The sequence below is a fragment of the Bos indicus x Bos taurus genome, chromosome 3, assembly GCF_003369695.1.
Source record: "Bos indicus x Bos taurus breed Angus x Brahman F1 hybrid chromosome 3, Bos_hybrid_MaternalHap_v2.0, whole genome shotgun sequence".
Lineage (NCBI taxonomy): Eukaryota > Metazoa > Chordata > Mammalia > Artiodactyla > Bovidae > Bos > Bos indicus x Bos taurus.
The window spans coordinates 109,560,378-109,581,617 of NC_040078.1; the positions used below are offsets into that span (position 1 = coordinate 109,560,378).

At 48.6% G+C, this 21,240-nt stretch overlaps 2 protein-coding genes across 3 annotated transcripts in view; both read left to right on the top strand.

Moving 5' to 3' along the window:
- Positions 1–1,681: 1,681 nt before the first annotated feature.
- MRPS15 (mitochondrial ribosomal protein S15) lies at positions 1,682–7,481 on the top strand. Its single transcript, XM_027537807.1, has 8 exons — positions 1,682–1,919; positions 2,213–2,257; positions 3,188–3,263; positions 4,050–4,098; positions 4,568–4,652; positions 5,586–5,644; positions 6,889–7,080; positions 7,329–7,481. Exons 1-8 carry the CDS (start codon positions 1,784–1,786, stop codon positions 7,464–7,466), a joined length of 780 nt encoding a protein of 259 aa, XP_027393608.1. The 5' UTR covers positions 1,682–1,783; the 3' UTR covers positions 7,467–7,481.
- A 5,182-nt stretch (positions 7,482–12,663) lies between these two features.
- OSCP1 (organic solute carrier partner 1) overlaps positions 12,664–21,240 on the top strand; it is a 30,741-nt gene continuing 22,164 nt past the window's right edge. Inside the window, exons 1-2 of one of the 2 annotated variants that reach the window (XM_027537808.1) lie at positions 12,664–12,893; positions 18,343–18,372. In XM_027537808.1, coding sequence (XP_027393609.1) covers positions 12,782–12,893; positions 18,343–18,372 — 142 coding nt within the window. In that variant the 5' untranslated portion in view covers positions 12,664–12,781. The remainder of the gene's footprint in view (positions 12,894–18,342; positions 18,373–21,240) is intronic. The other variant, XM_027537809.1, reaches the window with a different exon arrangement.

Consider the following 21,240-nt stretch of genomic DNA (forward strand, 5'->3'; position numbering starts at 1 on the left):
AAAAGAAGTCTTACACTTTTACACAGTGAAGCGGATACAACTCACTGCATACATTTTCTCAAGATAATCAATAACTACTTCTCAAGCAAGAGGACTTGACAGCACTATTTGTCACACAAGGGACATCCTAAATTCAGCTGGGAAATGGGGTAGCCAACCTGGGTTTGCTAACTGCCTTTATTCAAAGGAAAAATAAATTTCTCATATCTTTATAAGAGGAGGGAGGTTTGCAACTTGGAGCTGGAGACCAGCTCCTGCTCTTCCAAAGAAACTGGGAGACAAGGGCTCTATCTTTCTTAATAATTACATTTCAAACAGACCACTCCCAGGTCCTGAGAAAGACATCCCTGAGTGGTAAAACTGGCAAGAGGCCTATATAGCTTTAAAAAGATTTACATGCATCTCAAAAGGGCAGAAAAAGAATTCAGTTACATGTTTTCTAAAGTAAATGCTTTAAGAAAAGCAAAGAGGAGGAGAGTCTTTCTCTTTTTTGTACTGGGGGAAATTAAGGTATATTTTTCCTACTTTTAATTGGCATTTGTCCATGCCTGCATGCTCAGTGGCTCAGTCATGTCTGACTCTTTGCAACCCCATGGACTGTAGCCCACCAGGCTCCTCTGTCCACGGGCTTCTCCAGGCAAGACTACTGGAGTGGGTTGTCATTTCCTCCTCCAGGGTATCTGTCTCCTGCAACTCCAGCAGGCAGATTCTTTACCACTTAGCCATCTGTGAAGCTGGCATTTGTCCTTATACCCCTCATTTCACAAATATCAAAACTAATATTTCTTGAATACTTACTATATTCCTGGTGCTTTGCACACAACTGTCTCAGTTAACCCTCTAACAACCTAAAATAAAGATACTGTTATTACCACCCCCATATCATGGAGTAAGTACACTGGAGCCCAGAAAAGTTGAGTGACTTGCCCACAGTGGCACAGCCAGCAAACAGCTGAGCTAGGATTCCAGCTGTCCAAAATCACCGACCTCAGTCACCACGCTGCAATGCTGCCCGAGAAGAGGCTGAAACCCAGCAGTTCTTAGGGGCCCCATCCTGCACTCTCCGGGGAGAGGGAGAGAGGGGATGGAAATTCTAGGTCGGGGGAAGAAGACCACTGACAGGCCCACGGGAAGCCCTTAGGATAACTCGTCAGGAAACTGGAGTGGGATTAAGGGCAGGATGCATGATCAAGAAAAGGTGGCATTAGAGTTGATACAGCACCGCACGCCACTAACAGGGCCAGGCAACCAAGCCCCTCCAGTCTCGCGCTGCTGCAGCTGCTGCTGCTGCTGCTACTGCTGCTGCTACTGCTGCTGCTACTGCTGCTGCTAAGTCGCTTTAGTCGTGTCGGACTCTTAGCGACCCCATAGACGGCAGCCCACCAGGCTCCCCCGTCCCTGGGATTCTCTAGGCAAGAACACTGGAGTGGGTTGCCATTTCCTTCTCCAATGCATGAAAGTGAAAAGTGAAAGTGAAGTCGCTCAGTCCTGCCCGATTCTTAGCGACCCCATGGACTGCAGCCTACCAGGCTCCTCCGTCCACGGGATTTTCCAGGCAAGAGTACTGGAGCGCTATAGCTAACCAGACCTCTCCACTTGACCCAACTCCGCGTCATCACGGAGGCCTACCTGTCAATCCATCATCTCGGTCCTCATCTGCTCCGGTCTCGCAACTGCACTCGATTGGTCGAGCCGGAGCCAACATGGCGGCGCCCGTGTAACCCAGTCCGTACCGCGAAGGCGACGCGGCCGTGCGCGGGTCCATTGGGGGTCGGAAGTCACCATGCTGAGGGCGGCGTGGAGGGCGCTGAGTTCGATTCGAACCCAGGCAGTGACACAGCCCCCGGTCCTCGGGCTGCCGGGCGGAGGGTGCGCCAAGCTTCTCTCCGTCCAGCGGGACCTTCCCTCAAGTCCTGGAGGTGAGCTGAGAAGCCGGACAGCAAGAGTAGAGAAATAGGATTTGGAGGATATAGAGGGTATGAGGGGGAAGAGGCTACTGGGGGACGGTGTAGCGGCAGGAGAAAAAGTGGTGAGTGGGAAGAAGTGAAGTGAGGTGGGAGAGACATGGGGTATCCTGGTGCCGAAAAAATGCGGCGGCGGTTCGGCACAGAGGAAGGGTAATGCGACGGCCATAGACCAGAATCACGGCTGGACTGTTGAAGGAGACGGACCTAAGCCCCCCCGACCTTTTTTTTTTTTTTTTTTTGCGTAGGTCTCATCCTCCAGGCTGCCCGCGGATATGCCACCCAGAAACCAGGTAGGAACTGGATGCGACTTGAGGCGGAAGAGAGATTCAATTGCCTGGAAGGCTTGAGGTGGTTACTTAGAGCCACCCAGAGGCAGGCGTGGAGGGGTGATGGTGCAGAGGTCCTGCGAAGAAGCCCACATTCACCTTGCAACAAAGTCGTGGGCCTGGATCCTGCATGAAGGGCAGGAGAAGGGGAGGATGGGAGCAGGAGCTTTTAGAGTGGGCGTGAGTGGAAATGAACCATTGAGAGGCAGGGGCCTTACACTACCGAGGCTTACCTAAAATACAGCGCCTTGTGTCCGCCCTTCCCAGGTGGAGAGCCTGGTTTCCCATCCCCAGGCAGTCTGCATAGCTGTTCAGATTTCTCTTACTAGATCTTAATATTATTTGCTTAATATTATTAGTGTAATGGCAGAGCAGGGTCAGAGTGGAGAGGACAAGTGGATCTCTGCCTTGTCTCTCCCTTACCTGCAAGCACACACCAAGGCTGAGGCTTTCTTGTTATCTCTATCTGGTGTTTACCTTTCAGACATCTCCTTAAGTAAGCCCCTTATTTCATTCATGCAGTCAGCCAGCGAGTATTTGTAGAGTGCCTGTTCTGTGCTGAGCCACAGGACCAGACTGGGGGGGATTCAAAGGGAGTCAAACTCAGTCCGTCCGCAGGAGGACCCATCCTAGCGGGACATGATAACTGTAGAGCCAGACAGGTGTGTGAAAGGCACAGGCACAGTACAGGATCTTGGGAAAGGCTGTCTACTCCTAGCATGAAATATCAAGGCAGATGCCCACAAGATTTGCAGAGGAGAAACTGAACCCGGAGATACCAGTGCCTTGCTTGAGACCCTGGATGTCTCTGACAGAGGTGATGGGAAGAGCCAAGTCCGGGAGGATGGGCAGTGAGAGCTGACTCTGGGTGTTTTCCATCCTTGCACTTGACAGTCCAGCAAAGCCAAGAAGATGACCCGCCCCCTTCCATGCTGCTGAAGGACTACCAGAATGTCCCTGGAATTGAGAAGTAAGCAGGACGAAATCTCCTGAGGCAGAGAGCCCTGGGAGGATTGGCAAGGAGAGGGCTTCGAGGGAGATACCTGCTGGATCTGAAGCTTGACTGTGAAACAGGGCAGAGAAGCCCAGGCATGATGAGAGTGAGTGGGCAGGCGAGCCAGATGGAGCATACCTGCCTGCTGTTTTTATACTCTGGGTAAAGACCCTCTGCCATTAGATACCAAGGAGGCACCGTGCCTCACAGGTCTTTGTAGAAATCTTGCATCTCTCAATCCTGTGAGGGAAGACATGGTGTCCCCATTTTGTAGAGTATCAGACTCCCCAATGTCATACAGCTTCTAAGGGGAATCAGGGCTGAAAGACATCAAAACCAGGCCCCTGTGTGCAGCCTCTGTCCTGTGCAGTGGGAGCTGGGCAGTCCGTCCAGTCCCTCCCACAGTGCAGTGTGACAGGAGAAAGAAACAATGACTGTAGAATTGGCGTGTCTCAAGACAGACTGAGCCATATCCCAGCTAAAATGGAAATCCTCTTTTGCCCTCCCTGCAGTGAACCTGGAACACTCGAGCTGACAGCCCCAGTTTCCTGTTACCACATCATTGCATGTTCTCAGCCTAGCAGATCAGATCCATGCGGACTTTTAATTCCTGAGAAATGGCACCCCACTTCCAGAGAGGCTCCTGTTGTAAAAGAAATTTTTAACCATTCTTGCTTTTCAAACTAAAATGAAGACAGCATTGCTTCCCCTTCCCCCTTTCCCTCCACACCCGTCTCTCATTGCTGTGGTTTTTTCCCACAGGGTTGATGATGTTGTGAAAAGACTCATATCTTTGGAAATGGCCAACAAGGTGAGTGGCCTCTGCCAAGCTTTGACCTCTCTCTGTCCTCTGGAGACTCCCTCCTACCCTGCTAGCACCCCCAGCCCATGCTTCTCAAGTCAGAGTGCTTATCCCACTGTCATGCTGGAGCCACTTGTCAGTACCCCAGACTGAGCATCTCCAGGGCAAGGACTAAGGGTACAGCTTGTTCCTCGTTGTACTCTTAGCACCTGACAAACAGTAGGTACTCGATAAAAATCTGATGCCCGCATGAGTGAGCAACGTTCATCCAACATTCTTTGTCAGTGGCATTGGCCTTAGGCTCACCTAGGTGTGAGCAGCCATGCAGTTGGCCAGAGGCCATACCTGAGGAGCTGAGTGCAGTCAGTCCCTGAGCCTGTGGCCTGGTCGCTGTGACTGCAGCCCTGTACTTGGGGCCTGAGGACCAGTTCTTAGTGGGTGGCAGACCTCTCAGATTCTCTCTCTCTATCTTCAACAGAAGGAAATGCTAAAAATCAAGAAAGAGCAGCTTATGAGCAAGGTCGTGGAAAACCCGAAGGACACCAGCTCCCTGGAGGCTCAAAGTTGGTCGGGGGGGCCCTTGGGGAGTCGGGGTGCAGGATAGTCTGCTAGCTGGTACTTGGATTCAGGTCCCTCATCTGCATATACACTGGTATTAGATGTGGCTTAATAAAGGGAGAGACAGGAAGGACCAAGGAAAACTGGACTCTGTTTTCTGAGCTCTGTGATGTAGTCATATCTCTATATGAGCTCAGGTGACATTCCTAAGGAGCTTGTTCCTCTCTGTGCTCTGCAGCTAAGGTGATGTGAAAGGGCGCGTGGTCAGGGCCAATGTCCCCGCCGCACTCTCTGCAGTGCTCCCAGGACTCAGTGTACTGCACACGGGAAGGGCCTTCTGTAGTGACAACCTCTCCTTGGGGCCATCTTCTGCTTTTGCCTTTGTCCCTATCTCTGCAACACAGGCTTGAGCCAAACAAGAGGATACCTGAAGGAAGGATGTTCTGAGGCTTTAAGAGATGAATGGGGAGCTGATAATTCTGAAAACTCATTAGTGAAAACACAGAGATAAGGATGGCAGCTGGGGGAAAGAGGCAAGGAGGAGACCCTTGACAGTTTGGGGATCTTCAGTTATTGCCTTAGCAAGGACCTCGGGGGCTGTATTGAATCTGTAACCATGAGAGCAGGCATTCCAGACTAAGGCCTGAATTTAATAGGAATGCTCTAAAGTTTTACCATTAAGAATGCTGATTTGGGGGTTTGCGGTTTGGCAATGAGACCTTCATAAGATTAAGGCACTTCCTTTCCTCAGGCTTTGCATTCTAAAGGCAAGATATTCCAGACTTTTGAGCTCTTAAAATTCAGACTGCTCTGGGAATGGTGGAGAGCGGTACAAGAGCTTCGGTGATTGTTATTCCTTGAGGCCTTAGGACATAACCGAGGTCTGGCCCTTCCTTCCTCTGTGCCTGTCTCTCATCCTCTGCGGTTTGTGGTTTCAGTTGTTGCCTTGACTGTCAAGATCCGCAGTTACGAAGAACACATGCAGAAACATCAAAAGGTAACCCCTGGGCCTCACTCAGAGCTAAACGTCAGCAGCTGTGGGGAGAGGCGCCTGAGCACTGAGGGGCTCCGGGTCCGGAGAAACAACTTGAGCAGCCGGGTGGCCAGAGCAGCAGAGCACCCACCCCTCAGCTGCAGTGGGAAACGCACTTCCCTCCCGCCTCTGGGGGAGACAAGGGAGCCTTACAGGGCGGGCTGAGGTTTGTTAATGGTCAAGAAGAACACAAACGTCAGAGCAAGAGCACAGTGTGTGGCACACAGGGGCGCTCAGTAGTTGCTGAGTGTATGAGTGGGGTCAGATTGGCCTGGGTTCAAAACTCAGCTCTGCCACCGCCACTTGACTAGCTGTGGGTCTCAGGAAGTTACTTGTCCAAGCCTCAGTTCTCCTGTCTGTCAAATGGGGACTGAATTAGTACCTTCTGAGAGGATTGCAAGGACTGTATGAATATAATGGCAGCCAACCTGAGGCCTTATTTATAGGCCCCATACTAAATACTGTATGTGCACCAGTTCATTTAACCCTCATAACTCTTCTTTGTAGCACATTGTATGGACGAATAATCTAGGTGGGGCATGATTAAGTTACCCCTGCAGGCACACCACTAGGAAATGCTGTGCTGGGACTTGAAACTTGGTGGTCTTGCTGCAGACCCACATTCCTAACCGGTCTGCCAGATCTCAGCACAGTGTCGGATGCAGAGCTGCTGTAATGAAGCAATTGCTGGTATTTTTAATAAACACACAGTTGTTAACACAAACTGGTCTGGCTCCACACCTGGCACCTCTCTTCCCTGAAGCTAGTTGAGCTGTTCCATGAGCTCAGAGTTGGAGTATGGACACCAACCCAACTGAGGAAGCAGTGTTTGTCTGCGGGCAGGGGTCTTCCTTGGCCTTCCCTCCTCCCACCCCAGCTGACAGTGTGCTGAGCTGTGGAGAGGCTGAGTGGGTGGGTGGAGGGGAAAGAGCATGAGATGTGGAGTCTGACCACCAGACTTGGATTCCAGACTGACCTCACACAAGGTCCTGACCCAGCACAGTTCTGAAATCTTTAATGAATCAGTTAACATCTTTGAGCCTTTATTTTCCCATCTGTAAAATGGGAGTGACACTGCCTGGCTCAGAGTTGCACTGATATTTGCCTAAGATTGTTTCAGTGCCATGGTAAAATGATCATGCTTTGTTTCTGTGAAGTGGCACCCACTTATTTACATAATACTCAAAGTAGTACCAATTCTCATACAGGACAAAGCCCACAAGCGCTATCTGCTGATGAGCATTGACAAGAGGCAAAAGATGCTCAAAAACCTCCGCAAGACCAACTATCCTGTCTTTGAGAAGACATGTAAGGAGCTGGGGATTGAGTACACCTTTCCCCCTCCGTACCACCGGAAAATCCACCGACGCTTGGCAACTAAGAAGGCTCTGTGCATTCGGGTACGATTCAGAACTGCTGCTTTGGTTGGTCCCACTCTAGGACTGTGGTGGCGAGAGCAGAGGGAGGGGTCGTCTGAGTCTGAGCAAGGCGTGGAGCTGGGCCTGAGGCCTTGTGGTTCCCAGGTCACCAAGTCCATGGAGAAGGGCTGGGGTGACCATCTGAGGGAGTCATTCCCCACCCCAGCTGCTTCGAGTCTGCAGTTTTGCATAGTATTACAAAGGCTTATCCCATCCCCTCTTATCCCCAGGTTTTCCAAGAGGTTCAAAAGCTGAAGAAGCAAAAAAGGGCCTTAAAAACTGCAGCTGCAGCAGTCCAGAAACAAGGCCAGAGGAACCCAGAGAGCCCTTCTGAAGCCAGATCAGAGGCAATCAAAGAAACCCAATAAATGTTGATAAAGTCACGTCTTGCTCCCTTGAAGAATAACAGTAGAGAAGGTGGGGCTCCTTGTGGCCTGGGACAAGGAGGAATTCACTCATTCACGCAGCTCTGGGATTCTGGGGTGTCAGAGGCAGAGTCCCTGCCCTCAGGCACCACGGGACACATTCTGATCACACACCTCACACACACTCGGGTAAACAACCCCGTCTTCCAGGGGCCGTTCAGTGGAGGCGAGACCGAGTACACGGTGGCACAGAGGAGGCAAGGCTGCCTGGCCGCGGGGTGAGGAGGCCAGTGTCCGACCGCCTCTAAGCAGCTGCCTGAAGGATGAGGGGCCGTTCACCAGGCGGGAGTGGGGAGGGAGGGCGTCCCAGGCAGGAGGGATTGCAAGTGCAAAGACAAGTGTACGAGCGTGTGCGGCACTCAAAAGAGCAGCAGAACTGGACACACAGCCTGACAGGTAGGCTCCAGCCGGGCTCTGCGAGGCTTCATGTGCTGGCTGGGAAGGAGTGATGATAACAGTCTGTGTTTCCACTAGATCAACAGCAGCAGTGTAGAGCCGGACAGGACGAGGAGAGATCAGAGCGATTAACTGCGGGGAGGCAGGGGTGTTGGTGTTCAGACTGAGAATCTGATAAAAGTCTGTCCCTAAAACTGCACAGGTACAAAACATGGCTTATAAATTCTGGGGCATTACGGACAACTCCCCACAAAGCACACTCGTTTACACCAATTCAAGTGCCACGGCCTTGAAGCCTGAGTATGCTTAGTATGTTTGAAAAACCCAAAGAAGACAGTGTGACTAAAGCTGAGCCAGCAAAGAGAAGAGTAGGAAGAGATGAGGTCAGAGGAGTTAGCAGAAACCAGATAATACAGAGCTTTGGGGGTGTATTAGTCTGTTCAGGCTGCTGTTTTAAAGTACCGTAAACTGAGTGGCTTAACAGATTTATTTTCTGTTCTGGAGGCCAGCAATTCCAACACCCAGGTGCAGGCTGATTTGGTTTCTGATGAGGAATCTCTTCCAGGCTTGTAGATGGCCACATCCTGACTATGTCCTCACATGTGGAGGGAGGCAGGAAAGTGGGGAGAGAGAGAAGGAGAAGAGATTGCTTTTGCCCTTCTCAGTTCAGTTACTGAGTCGTGTCCAACTCTGCAACCCCGTGGACTGCAGCACGTCAGGCCTCCCTGTCCATCACCAACTCCCGGGAGTCCACTCAAACTCGTGTCCATTGAGTCGGTGATGCCATTCAACCATCTCACCCTCTGTCATCCCCCTCTCCTGCCTTCAATCTTTCCCAGCATCAGGGTCTTTTCAAATGAGTCACTTCTTTGCATCAGGAGGCTAAAGTATTGGAGTTTCAGCATCAGTCCTTCCAATGAATATTTAGGACTGATTTCCTTTAGGATGGACTGGTTGGGTCTCCTTGCAGTCCAAGGGATTCTCAAGAGTCTTCTCCAACACCACAGTTCAAAAGCATCAATTCTTTGGTGCTCAGCTTTCTTTATAGTCCAACTCTCACATCCATGCATGACTACTGGAAAAACCATAGCCTTGACTAGACGGACTTTTGTTGGCAAAGTAATGTCTCTGCTTTTTAATATGCTGTCCAGGTTGGTCATAACTTTTCTTCCAAGGAGAAGAAAAGTTATTCTAATAAGGGCATTAATCCCCTCATGAGGGCTCTACCCTCATGACCTCACTTCATGACCACCTAAAGACCCCATCTCCAAATACCATCACATTGAGGGGTAGGGTTAGGGTTTCAACCTTTGAATTTGGGAAGAACAAATATTCAGTCCATAACACTGGGGGAAAGACCAGATATCATGCTGAGCGAGAAAGGAAGCCAGAAAGAAAGGAAGGTGCATTATAGTGATGTCCAAAAGAGCAGCTGGAAACCAGAGCCAGGTTTTGGAGTTACTTTAAGGTGACTGAAGCCATGGGTGTGAGTGAAATTGCTCAGGGAGGGAATGTGAGTGAAGAAAACAGGACCGTGTCCAGATGGGAAGGATGATTTCTGAGGGCATATCCTGAGTCAGGAGGAACAGCTGAGGTCAAGGGGAAGGTGACATGAGGGTGGAACAGAGGGCCTGGGGTCCTGAGGAATCAGAAGTGAGATGAAAGGGTCAGATACCACCTCCAGGAATAGGAGAGAATGCCTGTTATGGGACAGGACGTGAGTAGACACAGCTACTTTGGAGATGCTATGCTGGAGAAGAAGGCAAGAAAAGAACACATTCACAGATTCATGGAACAGGTTCTACAGGAAAGGCATTGTTTTAAATGTTGCATTAGTCACATTAACTCATGTAATCTTTAAAGCCACCTTTACCAAACTTCCCCCCTGCCAACCCCACTGCCATATTGGCATAACTATCCTCATCTTACCATAAGAGAATTGAGACTCAGGCAATTTGTCCAAATTCACACAGCTAGTTAGAGACAGGCAAGAATTCAAGCCCGCATCTGTCTTGACTCGAAAGCCCATGTTCTGTTCATGATACCACACTGTCTACGGGGAAAAGTGGTCTGAGAAGCTCTGGGAGGAAACTACACTGAAACAAACTCAAATGCTTTTAGCAACCAGGCAGATAGCATAATACATGAAGGCCAAGAGTAAGATAATGATGCTAAGCTGCTCATTACAGTCCCATCCTAGTTATAGTCCCTTTTAAGACAGTGCACAGACCAGCCAAGATCAAATCAAAGCCCTGGGCTGCTAGCTTTCAATCACTGTATAGTATCCGCTGAGATGTCAGTTAAGCACCAAAAATTCTTCATGATGAAGCAGTTTCAGTGGAGTGGAGAGAGCTGAATCCAATGGCAATGAAGTGGGTGATTATGATGGGGGAAATTGAGGTTACAAGAGTAGACTATTCTCATAAAACCTCGGCTTTGAAAGGAAGGAAAGTGGACTCCAGAAGGTGTGGGAAAGACTTGAGCTTATATGTTAAGGGAAGACTTTGCAGTGGTGCGTGTGGTTATCAGTAAGAGGAGGTGATGCTCCAAAGAGAAGATGACGCTAATGAGTTTGAGTTCAACTGGATTACGAAGTATTAAGGGAGTGCAGAAGAGGTCTCTGGAAAGGCAGTTAGAGCCAGAGTGTACAGGCTTGAATGCCTCACAAAGGCATTTCACCTGTGTTCTGCCAAAGAGTAGAAAGCCACCAAAGGGATGTCATGCCGAAAGCCTGACAGGTGTCTTCTGAAATTTAGCCTAGCAGCCAGGCCTGTGGAAGTGAGAAAAGAGCAGTTAATATGGAGAAACACGGTAATGCAGACAAAAAGAAAGAAATGTGAGAACGATTTTGGTGGGAAAAGCAGAATTGGTGAATGATAGTAAGACCCAGGGGGAGGGACCTGGAAAACCACGCTCAGGTTTCAAGTCTGAGCGGCTGGAGGGGAAGATGATTAGTAGGTTTTAGAAGCACTGAAATTTACAGAAATGGTTGCTTATCAAAGTAAAAACATAAAAACAGCAGATGATGAGAAGGTGATCCCGGAGCTCCAGATGAAGATGAAGAACGTGGTCACGGCCCTCAAAACAGAGAAGTGGACGGTAGGCCTGCTTAACCGTGCGGGAGCTTTGGAGCGCACAGCATGCACCCTGAACAGGCCTGGCTTGCTTCCCGGTGCATGAAACAAGGGGCTTCATGCCATGTGGCTTTTAGGGAGGAAATGCAAATAATTCAAGGACCTCTGGTACATCCCCCACCTGAAAGTTACCATTTTGCTGAGGGCTTGCCTGGCATTTTGCATGATTTCAGTGATTCCTCTCCACAACATGGGGAGATGGCTGTCCCCTCCATTTTCCAGTGTGAGGAAGCCGAGGTTCAAAACAACTGCCCCAAGTCACACAGCAAGGAAACTGCAGAGCAGGGATTCAAACCCAGGTCAGCCTGGAGAAGAAAAGGTCAACCCACTCCAGTATTCTTGCCTGGAGAAACCCAGGGACAGAGGAGCCTGCTGGGCTACAGACTATGGGGTCGCAGGAGTAGGACGTGACTTGGCAACTAAACCACCAAACCACCACCTACAAAGGTGTTGCAGGAAGGGGGACCCCTTCCAGGGCCCAAAACTGGGCTCTTGTCTAACACTCGGAAATGAATTGTCCAAGGAGACACATGTGCTGACAAAGTAAGAGATTTTATTGGGAAAGGGCAGCCAGGTGGAGAGCAGTAGGGTAAGGGAATCCAGGAGAACAGCTCTGTCACATGGCTTGCAGTCTCGGGTTTTATGGTGATGGGATTAGTTTCCGGGTTGTCCTTAGCCAATCATTCTGACTCAGAGTCCTTCCTGGTGGCACATGCCTTGTTCAGCCAAGATGGATGCCAGAAAGATTCTGGGAAGTGGTCAGACAGATGGTGTCTCCTTTTGACCTTTCCTGAACTCTTTTGGTTGGTGGAGGCTTATTAGTTCCCTGTTCCTTACCAGGACCTCCTGCACAAAAACAACATGCAAATGGCTACCTGTGGTGCCTGGCCAGGGTGGGTGGTTTCAGTGCTTCCCATAACAAAGGTATAAAAGAATTGACTTCTAACCAAACTGAATCAAATGATTCTCATATTTGTCAGGATCACGAATCTGCCAATTCCTTTGAACTTACTGAGAAAGTCTATTAGAATGGAAAATCTGATTTAATTTGAAAATTGTGTTTTGGCTTTTGTTGGTAAAATTACATGATATAAATAATTTTGAAGCTAATGTGATGATCATATTAAAAATTACTTAACAACAACAGGCCTGTCTGCCCACAGTCTGCTCTAAAAGAGTTTGGCTTGGGTTTTGTGGATCAGAGGGTAAATCTGCCTGCAATGCAGGAGATCTGAGTTCGATCCGGATGGGAAAGATCCCTGGAGAAGGGACTGGCTACCCACTTCAGTATTCTTGCCTGGAAAAATCCCATGGACAGAGGAGCCTGGCGGGCTACAGTCCACAGGGTCACTAAGAGTCCGCCAGGAATGAGGCGGCAAACACTTTCATTTTCCTCCTTTAGGGGCACGTGAGCACTCCGCCCTGGCGGGGAAAGGGTGGCCACCCTGCCGATCCTCGCCCACCCTCCGGGTCTTAAGAAATTCAAAACCGGCGCTCAGGGCCATAGGCCGGCAGGGCTCCGTCCAATCAACCCCGTAGGTCTTCGCTGCCCCGCCCAGGACGCGCTCGCCCCCGGGTGCCTCCCAACAAACGGCCTGGTGATTGGCCTTCTTTGCCGCCTGCCGCGTCGCCTAGCAACCGGGCTTCGGGGACGCGGCTGCGGGACCTCCAGGCCTCTGGCTACTAAACCTGGAGGCTCTGTACCAGACGCGCTGGTTTTCCGGCACCATGTCCATGCGGACGCTACCGCTGCTCTTCCTGAACTTGGGCGGGGAGATGCTTTACATCCTGGACCAGCGGCTGCGGGCCCAGAACATTCCCGGAGACAAGGCCCGCAAAGGTGAGAGGCTCCCGGCCCGCACAGCCAGCCCCGACCCCCTCAGCCAGACCGCTATAGCCAAGCGCCTTTACAGATTGACCAGCACCCCTGCACTCTGCGCTCTCATAGCCGGGGACCTCTTTCATAACCCACAGCCCCATCCAGGCAGAACCCCTCGTCAGCACAGTCGCCAAAAGATCGTTTCACCACAGAGAGATTTAATACCCTCATTGAGTATTATGAGGGTACCTGACCTCCCCCCATTTACTCATCCCCTTAAACTGGAGATGGTTTCCCAATCTCTCTTGACAATTGATCCCTCCCAAATATGAGCGTCCCAGTGCCCCACCCCTGGTGGCACACTGCTAGTCGGAGCATCCTCTTTCCCCCCAGGGAACCTTCTGAGTCTCCATTCCTCTGTGCAGTATCCTCCTTCACAAACCGCAGGCCAGTCTTGCTAAGTTCAGAAGCTATTTCTAGAAAGGTGGGCATCTGAAATAACATGGATAAATAAGAAAATATAAGAAGGTTGTCTTTTTCCTTCACAATTGTTTGGAGAGAATGCAGTTGTGGAAATAATTATATGAGAGTTTCTAAAATGCAAAATCTGCCTCCCATACACACCACATCTAACCATAGAGAAATGGCCACCCAGAACTCTCTGCCACCCTTTTTCTCTCCTTCTCAACCAACAGCTGTTTTCACTAAGTTTCCTGGGATTAAGTATGAAGGAAATACTGTATTTGAAGATAGAGAAAGGAAAGTTGGTATAAAGGTAACTGACATCGCCGCTGATTCAAATATTTACTGTCTCCAGCAGTCTCCGTATGTCAATTGATGTTCAGCGTACAAATGCAGATGTTTACTGTTGTATCTGTTCAATTGAGTCCAAGTCCATGCATAAAGAGAAAGAGCTCCCTATAGCATACCCCCTCCATTAATTCTGTACGCTGCTGCCAGTGAGCATTCTAACATTTGAATCTGTCCGTACACCTTGCTATTTAAAACCCTTTGTCAGCTTCCCACTGCTGTCTGGATGGAGGCCAAGTCGTTGGCAGGGCGTTTCAGGGACCTTCCTGATCTGACCCCCTGTCCACCTCTGCAGTCCCAGCTTCCACCGCTGCCTGCCTCCTGCTGTGTATCTTAATACCAAACTGCTTGTAGGTCTCCATTTAAAGCATGCTCACTCATGTTTCCATGCTGGTAATTCCCATTCTACCCCAACGCTCCCATTTCCATGCTAGTCACTTCCCTTCCATCCTACATTATTCAGCTTAAGAATCATCTCCTCATCTCCACATGGGAAACGGCCTGCACATACTCCCATACCAGATCTGTGCCCCGCCTCAACCTTATCGCTAGCCATGTTATACTGCAATGGTCTGCATATGTGTCTGTCTCCCCAACGCGATTGTCTTATTCACCTTTGTACTCCAGCGCCTAGCATCATGCCTGCAACTGAATAAACTAGTGCTCAGTAAACGTTTGTTGAACTACTGTTTGATATTACATTGCCGTTTTTCCCTCAAGAGGGTTCTGTTTTCCTTGTGCTATGTTATGTGATTTCCTTTAGGCTTTTGGCACCAGTGAGCTGATAGGTAGTGCTTGGACTAGTGGTCTGCAGTCTTGGAAGGCAGGATACATTAGCACTCCAGCTGTCTGGAGTCATACAGATATGGTTCCCAATTCCAGCTTTGGCATTTAACTAGTTGTATGACCTTGGAGTGTAAACTCTGTATGCCTGTTTCTTTCTCCATAGAAGGGGAATAATAAAATATACCTCACAGTGACATTGTAAAGATCGAATGAGGTGATGAACTTAACATGTTTAACACAATGAGTCGCAGGTGTGGTCTTTCAAGAGGCGGTCTGGGCAAGACCCTGTGATTATACTAAGGGACTGGCTTCCTTTATGTTCAGGAGCTGCAGTCCTGGGTTTGCTTGGGACAGCCTCAGGGAGTTCCAGCCATCTTCCGTAATTCATGTTCACACACTTTCCCTCCACCGTCGACTTGTGTCAGATGCCATTGAGGTGCTGGGCAGAGCCTCATGCAGCCCTTCTGTGCATCCTCCGGAGGTAGGGCTTTTGATCAGTCTTTCCAGTAACTGATTCTAAACCTGGGGGATATGTCTTCCTGATGCAATAGCAACAAATACTTATTAAGCACTTAACCATGTACCATGGACTTCTCTGAACACCTTAATCCCCACAACTATCCTATCATGTAGGTAATACTATATCCCCGTTTTACAGATGGGGAAAGCAAGGTCCATTTGCCCAGGTTTACATAACTGGTAAGAAGGAAGAGTCATGGATTTGAACCCAGGTCATCAGGCTCTAGAGCTCATACTCTTCACCCACAACCTTCACGGCTGCTCTGTCCTTCCACACTCCAGGGGACTACATCAGAATCTTTGTGGAGGGAATGGGGTGGGGAGGGAGTTGGAAGGTTGGGAGGGAGAGGCTTGAAAAAAAAATCCAGGGTACCCACTGGTCTCATCAAAGAAATGACAGAAAGTAGTTGGTTGATGAGGACATGCAGAAAATAGAACGAGAAAACAGGGCAGAGGGTGTGAGATCCAAAGCAGTCAACTAGTCCTCACTGAAGCTCTGGATGGAAATCGTATTTCTTCTAGAAGTTTTCACTGTCTTAAACAACTAATTGGTCTCCTGGAGCCCATCCCACTCCCTTAAGTCCAGGGCCGATCTTGCAGTTTCTCCCCAGAAGGCAGCTCGCTCTAGTTTAGCCTTCAACAGAAAGGAAGTGCTCTGTCTGTGGGGCAACTTCTGACTGTTGCATACTGAATGAGGTCCCACGTTTAAGCAATTGCCAGAATAATAAAAAGTTGCCTTTGTCTCACTCCCGGAAGATCCCCTGGAGAAGGGAAAGGCTACCCACTCCAGTATTCTGCCCTGGAGAATTCCATCGACTGTATAGTCCATGGAGTTGCAAAGAGTCAGACACGACTGAGCAACTTTCACTCACTCACTCTTACAAATACTCACAAGCAAGGCCCTCTTACCATTTGTTTGCCTTCCTCATTTGACAGAAGGGGAAACTAAGGCATGGGGCTATTAAGTGATTTTCCCAAGATATGCAGATTACAGAGGAGTACTGAGCAACCGAGTGCTGTGAGATACTATATTTATTTTTATAGTTCCAATTTCACAGGAAGCTCTGGATAAGCCTTGAGCCTACCTCCCACTCAAAATATAAGTAAAGTGGAATTGTCACAAACACGTCATCCTTCTTCACCTTCCGGGATCCTCAGAAGGAAGAGGGCCAGGAGCACACACAGCTCGACAGCGACCTCTGCTGGAGCTGAACAACGCTGCCTGCAGGTGTTCCTGGTAGCCCTGGGCATGTTCGCCGGCTCTTTTTTTTTGGTTAGCAGCAGGTAATCACTCTCCCTTAGGGTTGGTGAGCCCCTGGCACCCCCTCTGTTGCCAAACACACCTTCAAAAGGGTTGCAGCTCTATCTCTGTGAATTCCCACGAGCCTATCAGGGAAGACCACCTGTAAAATAAATGCCCTGAAATGACAGATGTGGACATTATGCCAAAGCAGCCAGCATCTGCTCAAAGAAGGCGAGAGTCTTGGTGCTGCTTCCCCAGTGTTTTCTCTCCAGAACCCTGTAACTCTGTGGGAGAAAGATGGTGAATTTTCCCAGGGGAGTCTGACCCCGCAGTAGGAACCCTTTGTGGCTAGTCAGAACCCTTTGTGGCTAGTCAGGACATGGCACTCGCTGTGCTTTCAGGAGGGTCTCTTAGGAGCTGTGGGCATTGCGTACTGAAGGCACATATATGCTAATTCAGAGAAGGCGATGGCACCCCACTCCAGTGCTCTTGCCTGGAAAATCCCATGCACGGAGGAGCCTGGTAGGCTGCAGTCCATGGGGTCTCGAAGAGTTGGACATGACTGAGCGACTTCACTTTCATTTTTCACTTTCAAGCATTGGAGAAGGAAATGGCAACCCACTCCAGCGTTCTTGCCTGGAGAATCCCAGGAACGGCGGAACCTGGTGGGCTGCCGTCTATGGGGTCGCACAGAGTTGGACACGACTGAAGCGACTTAGCAGCAGCAGCAGCATGCATGTTATAACCTCAGGAGTCACTTCTCAAACAATTTAGTGCAAATGTTCCCAAAATACACCAAACTACAAAATGATTTTCAAATGTGGTTGTGGGTAGAACTCTGTTTATCCATGAGTGGTTTTAGATTGAAATCTCTCCCAAAAAATCAAGGAAAGAAAAAAAAAGGCTCATCACGAGCCTTTGTGGGTGGCGCCCAAAATTCTGAAGTAGAGAAAGCAGAACTAGGAGAGAAGTTGGATAAGTGTTTGATGTGTCTATTTTATCCCAACAATCTACTGGGTGGGTGCAATTATGATCCCCATTTCACAGATGAAGAAACTGAGATTACACAAGCTGCTTGAAGTTATACAGCCAGTAAACAGTAGAGCCAGGTCTCAGCCCATTAAAGGGTCATGATTCTCGCAGATTTCTCTGCCGCTGCTGCTAAGTCATGTCAGTCGTGTCCGACTCTGTGCGACCCCATAGACGGCAGCCCACCAGGCTCCCCTGTCCCTGGGATTCTCCAGGCAAGAACACTGGAGTGGGTTGCCATTTCCTTCTCCAATGCTTGAAAGTGAAAAGTTAAAGTGAAGTCGCTCAGTCATGTCCGACTGTTCGCGACCCCATGGACTGCAGCCTACCAGGCTCCTCTGTCCATGGGAGTTTCCAGGCAAGAGTACTGGAGTGGCTCGCCAGTGCCTTCTCCCTAGCCAAGTACATTTTTCCTTATTTGGTCTCTTCTTGGTATTTCCCTGTCTACCTTTGTCCTCAGGAGCTTTCTGTACAGTGGTCCCATCATTATTTCCCTCTTTTTACATGGAAGTCATACCTCTCTGTATAAAAGGTAAATCAGAAACAGTTTTTTTCTGTTAATTTATATTTCTAGTTTTTGTTTTTTTTTAATATGAGTAGTTCTGTAGGTAGTGAGTAGTTCTGAGTAGTTCTAGAAAGAGAACTCTTGCATTAATAAGAGAATCAGGTTGTAAAGAAAGAAAATTCTTTCTGTCCTGTTCTCAGGATTATTCTTCCTTGTGGAAGTTAGTGTTTTTAAAAGGCTTATTTTGAAAGATGTCTACTCTCAGAGCGTTAGAGTGGATGGCTTCTTGAACCTTTCAAGGTAAACCCCAGGTTATTTCATCCTCCTGAGCTTCCTCTCCTCCTGGACCACCCTCTATAAGATACAGCCTCCCTAGGGCTTTTTTGGAACTTGTCATTTATCCATCAGCCTTTAAAAAGCTTCAAATGGAAGGCAGAGTGTTTGCATTAAACATTAACCCAAACATGAAACAGAAAGCTTCGTAAGCCAGATTGTTGGAAGTGGTATTTTTAAAGCCTCGTTGAAAATAACATTCTTGCTTCATGAACTGGTGTTTTCTTTTTATATGCTTCGTGTAGATGAATGGACAGAGGTGGACAGAAAACGAGGTACGCTACCTTGGGGCTGCATGTCTTCAGTCTGCATCCGCAGGGTCACCCAGTCCTTCCTCAGTGGGGCTTAGAGTGGGACCACTCTAGACATTTCCAAGTAAAAGAATAGGCGTGAGTTTCTCTTTAGCTGAGATATTGGTTGTACAGTTGAATCTTTAAATACAGCATGAAAGATGAAAACCAAGCAAATATTAGTCAGAGAACCATATTGCACCCGAGGCATTGTCCCTTTTCACAGTTCCAAGCTTTGCAAGGACACCTGCGACAATAGCTGCATTTCCAGGTGGGCTGTCCTATTTAGTCGTCCTTAAACAATTCTGTGATAGCATCATGTAGCCAAAGAGCTGTTGAGCACACAGAGGTATCTATTGAGCAGCTGAGAAATGTGGAAGCGTGTGGCTGCATGGCCGTCAGGCTTGAGCACAGAAGGCATGACACGCATGCACTGTGGTCTTATCACGCCACATCTTCAGTTTCCCCTTCACCTACAGCCAACAGCACGCCTGAGAAAGCTGTTGAGTCCTCAGAATAAAACCGCTGCCTTTCTCACCTTTAAATGTCATTATCTGACCCTGGGTATAGCTTATGCATGTCATCAGCCATCAGCCTCGATGTTTTAAGTGCTCTCTCCACACTGAGTACGCAGAGGAGATAAAGTGTAGTATTTAAGAGCACAGGCACTAGAATCAAACAGCCCACTCTCTTTTCAGCTCCACCCCCTGCTGTGTGACCTTGGACTTTAACCTCTCGAAAACTCAGTTTTCTCCTTTGATACAGTAAGGTGATACTTCAGCAAATGCTTTGTCCAGCCCACCCCCACTAGCCTTTTGTGCTTGTTTGCTATCATTTCAGTTTCTTAAATTGGTTTATAGTCTGATTAGGTTTGCCTTGGTTTTGAGAAACTTGAGTATTCTTAAATCTCTGTTCTTTTCCTTTTCAAAGCCCTAGCAACTGGGGGTGAGGAGCGGGGTACCCTTCAAAATCATTTGATTATTTATTTATTTAAATAAGATAATGAATGGAAAGTTCTAAGCCCAAGACTTACAACATAATAAGGGTTCAAAACATGGTAACCACCCAGAAATAGTAGCTTCTCTTTTTTACCCTTGGTTTCAAGTTGTGTATTCCCATAAACAATAAAATTTACAGAAGTACTAGTTAAAAACACAGTTGCTTTCATCAAGAGAATTACTTCATCAGGCCAGGCTCGAAGACAACTCCAATCGAAGTGGTTGGTATAGTTTTATAATATTTCACAACCGTCTCTCACCACTTCTCAAGCAATTTTTGGCCCACCTTTTGATGCACTGCAGAATTTCAGGTGAAAAGTATGGATTTTGAAGACTTTTTGTGTAACTGAATCACTGGAATTTATCTTATATATCCAAAAATAATAAGCAGAAACTGACTTCATAATCCAAACCCAGGATTAGAAGCCCAATACGTTAAGAACTCAGTTACTGACCCTTCCAGCGCACCCATGAAAAACCACCCCTCCACACACCTGGCTTTAGTCTCCTGATGAAATCTGGCTTCTAGCACATTCCTGCCGCATGCAATTATGCCGAGCTCATGTGAGTGCCAAAAACGAACACCAAGACTAACTTACAGATCAGGTTAAAACTTCCCAGAGGACTTCGCTGGTGGTCCAGTGGTTAAGAGTCCACCTTGTAATGCAGGGGGTGTGGGTTCCATCCCCAGTCAGGGAACTAAGATCCCACGTGCCGCAGAGCAGCTCAGCCCACACGCCACAGCTACTGCGCCCGCCAAGTGCCACAACCAGGAGTCTGTGCACCACGATGACAGACCCTGCATGCTGCAACTAAGATGGAGCCAAATAAAATAAATATTATTTTTTTTAAAAAACTGCTGAGGTTTAGCATAAATAAGGTGTGGGCTGCTACTCTTGGGCAAGGATAACATTCGCTTCCTCTCTGCCCACACCACCCCCCCACGTCCGGCAGACAGTAGGCCCACGTCAGCAAGTGCCAGCTGAAGCACACTGTGAGGTGTAAGCATGTTCATTTGTGCCCCCATGCTCCTTCCAAAAAATTAAATCAAGGTGGGTGCCCTGGGTGCCAGGACCCAACTGCAAAACTGCCATCTCCCCTTGGGGGCATTTGTGTTCACTGCTCTGCCCATGGGGACAGAGCCTGCCATACTCTCTTCCCAGCAGGAGAACTTTCTGGAAGTTCTATGCAAGAAGCCACGGTGATACAGAGCTTATTCACTTCCCAAAGAAAAGGCTTCACTTTGCTTTTTACTTTGCCAGAGTGGCTGACAAATTACCTTGGGGCTTTCTTTCTTTTAAAACTGGCTTATTTAGGTCTAAGCTATTTTCCTAGATCTTGCTAAAGGCTCAAAGACCCTAGAGACGTGACTCAACACCTCAGTGCACGGGAGCTCTTTGTAATCATGAACATAATCAGAGCTGATGTGATTCTTTAATGTGAGTTCTTCCTCTTTGGCACTCCTCCCAGGCCTCCATAAACCTATGGAAAATTCTTCAAATTCCCTCTTTTTTGAGGCCTTATATGTGGCTTTCTGTGTGCAGCTATTTCATGCAACTCTACATTTATATAGGCTGCAGTAAGAAAGATATCAGAAAGTCCAATTTATTGCAGACCCTTGCTTGTTTTGGAGAGGGAAATGGCAACCCACTCCAGTATTCTTGCCCAGAGAATCCCAGGGACAGAGGAGCCTGGTGGGCTGCTGTCCATAGGGTCGCACAGAGTCGGACATGACTGAAGCGACTAAACATGCATGCATGCAGTGGAGAAGGAAATGGCAACCCACTCCAGTACTCTTGCCTGGAGAATCCCAGGGATAGAGGAGCCTGGTGGGCTGCCGTCTATGGGGTTGCAC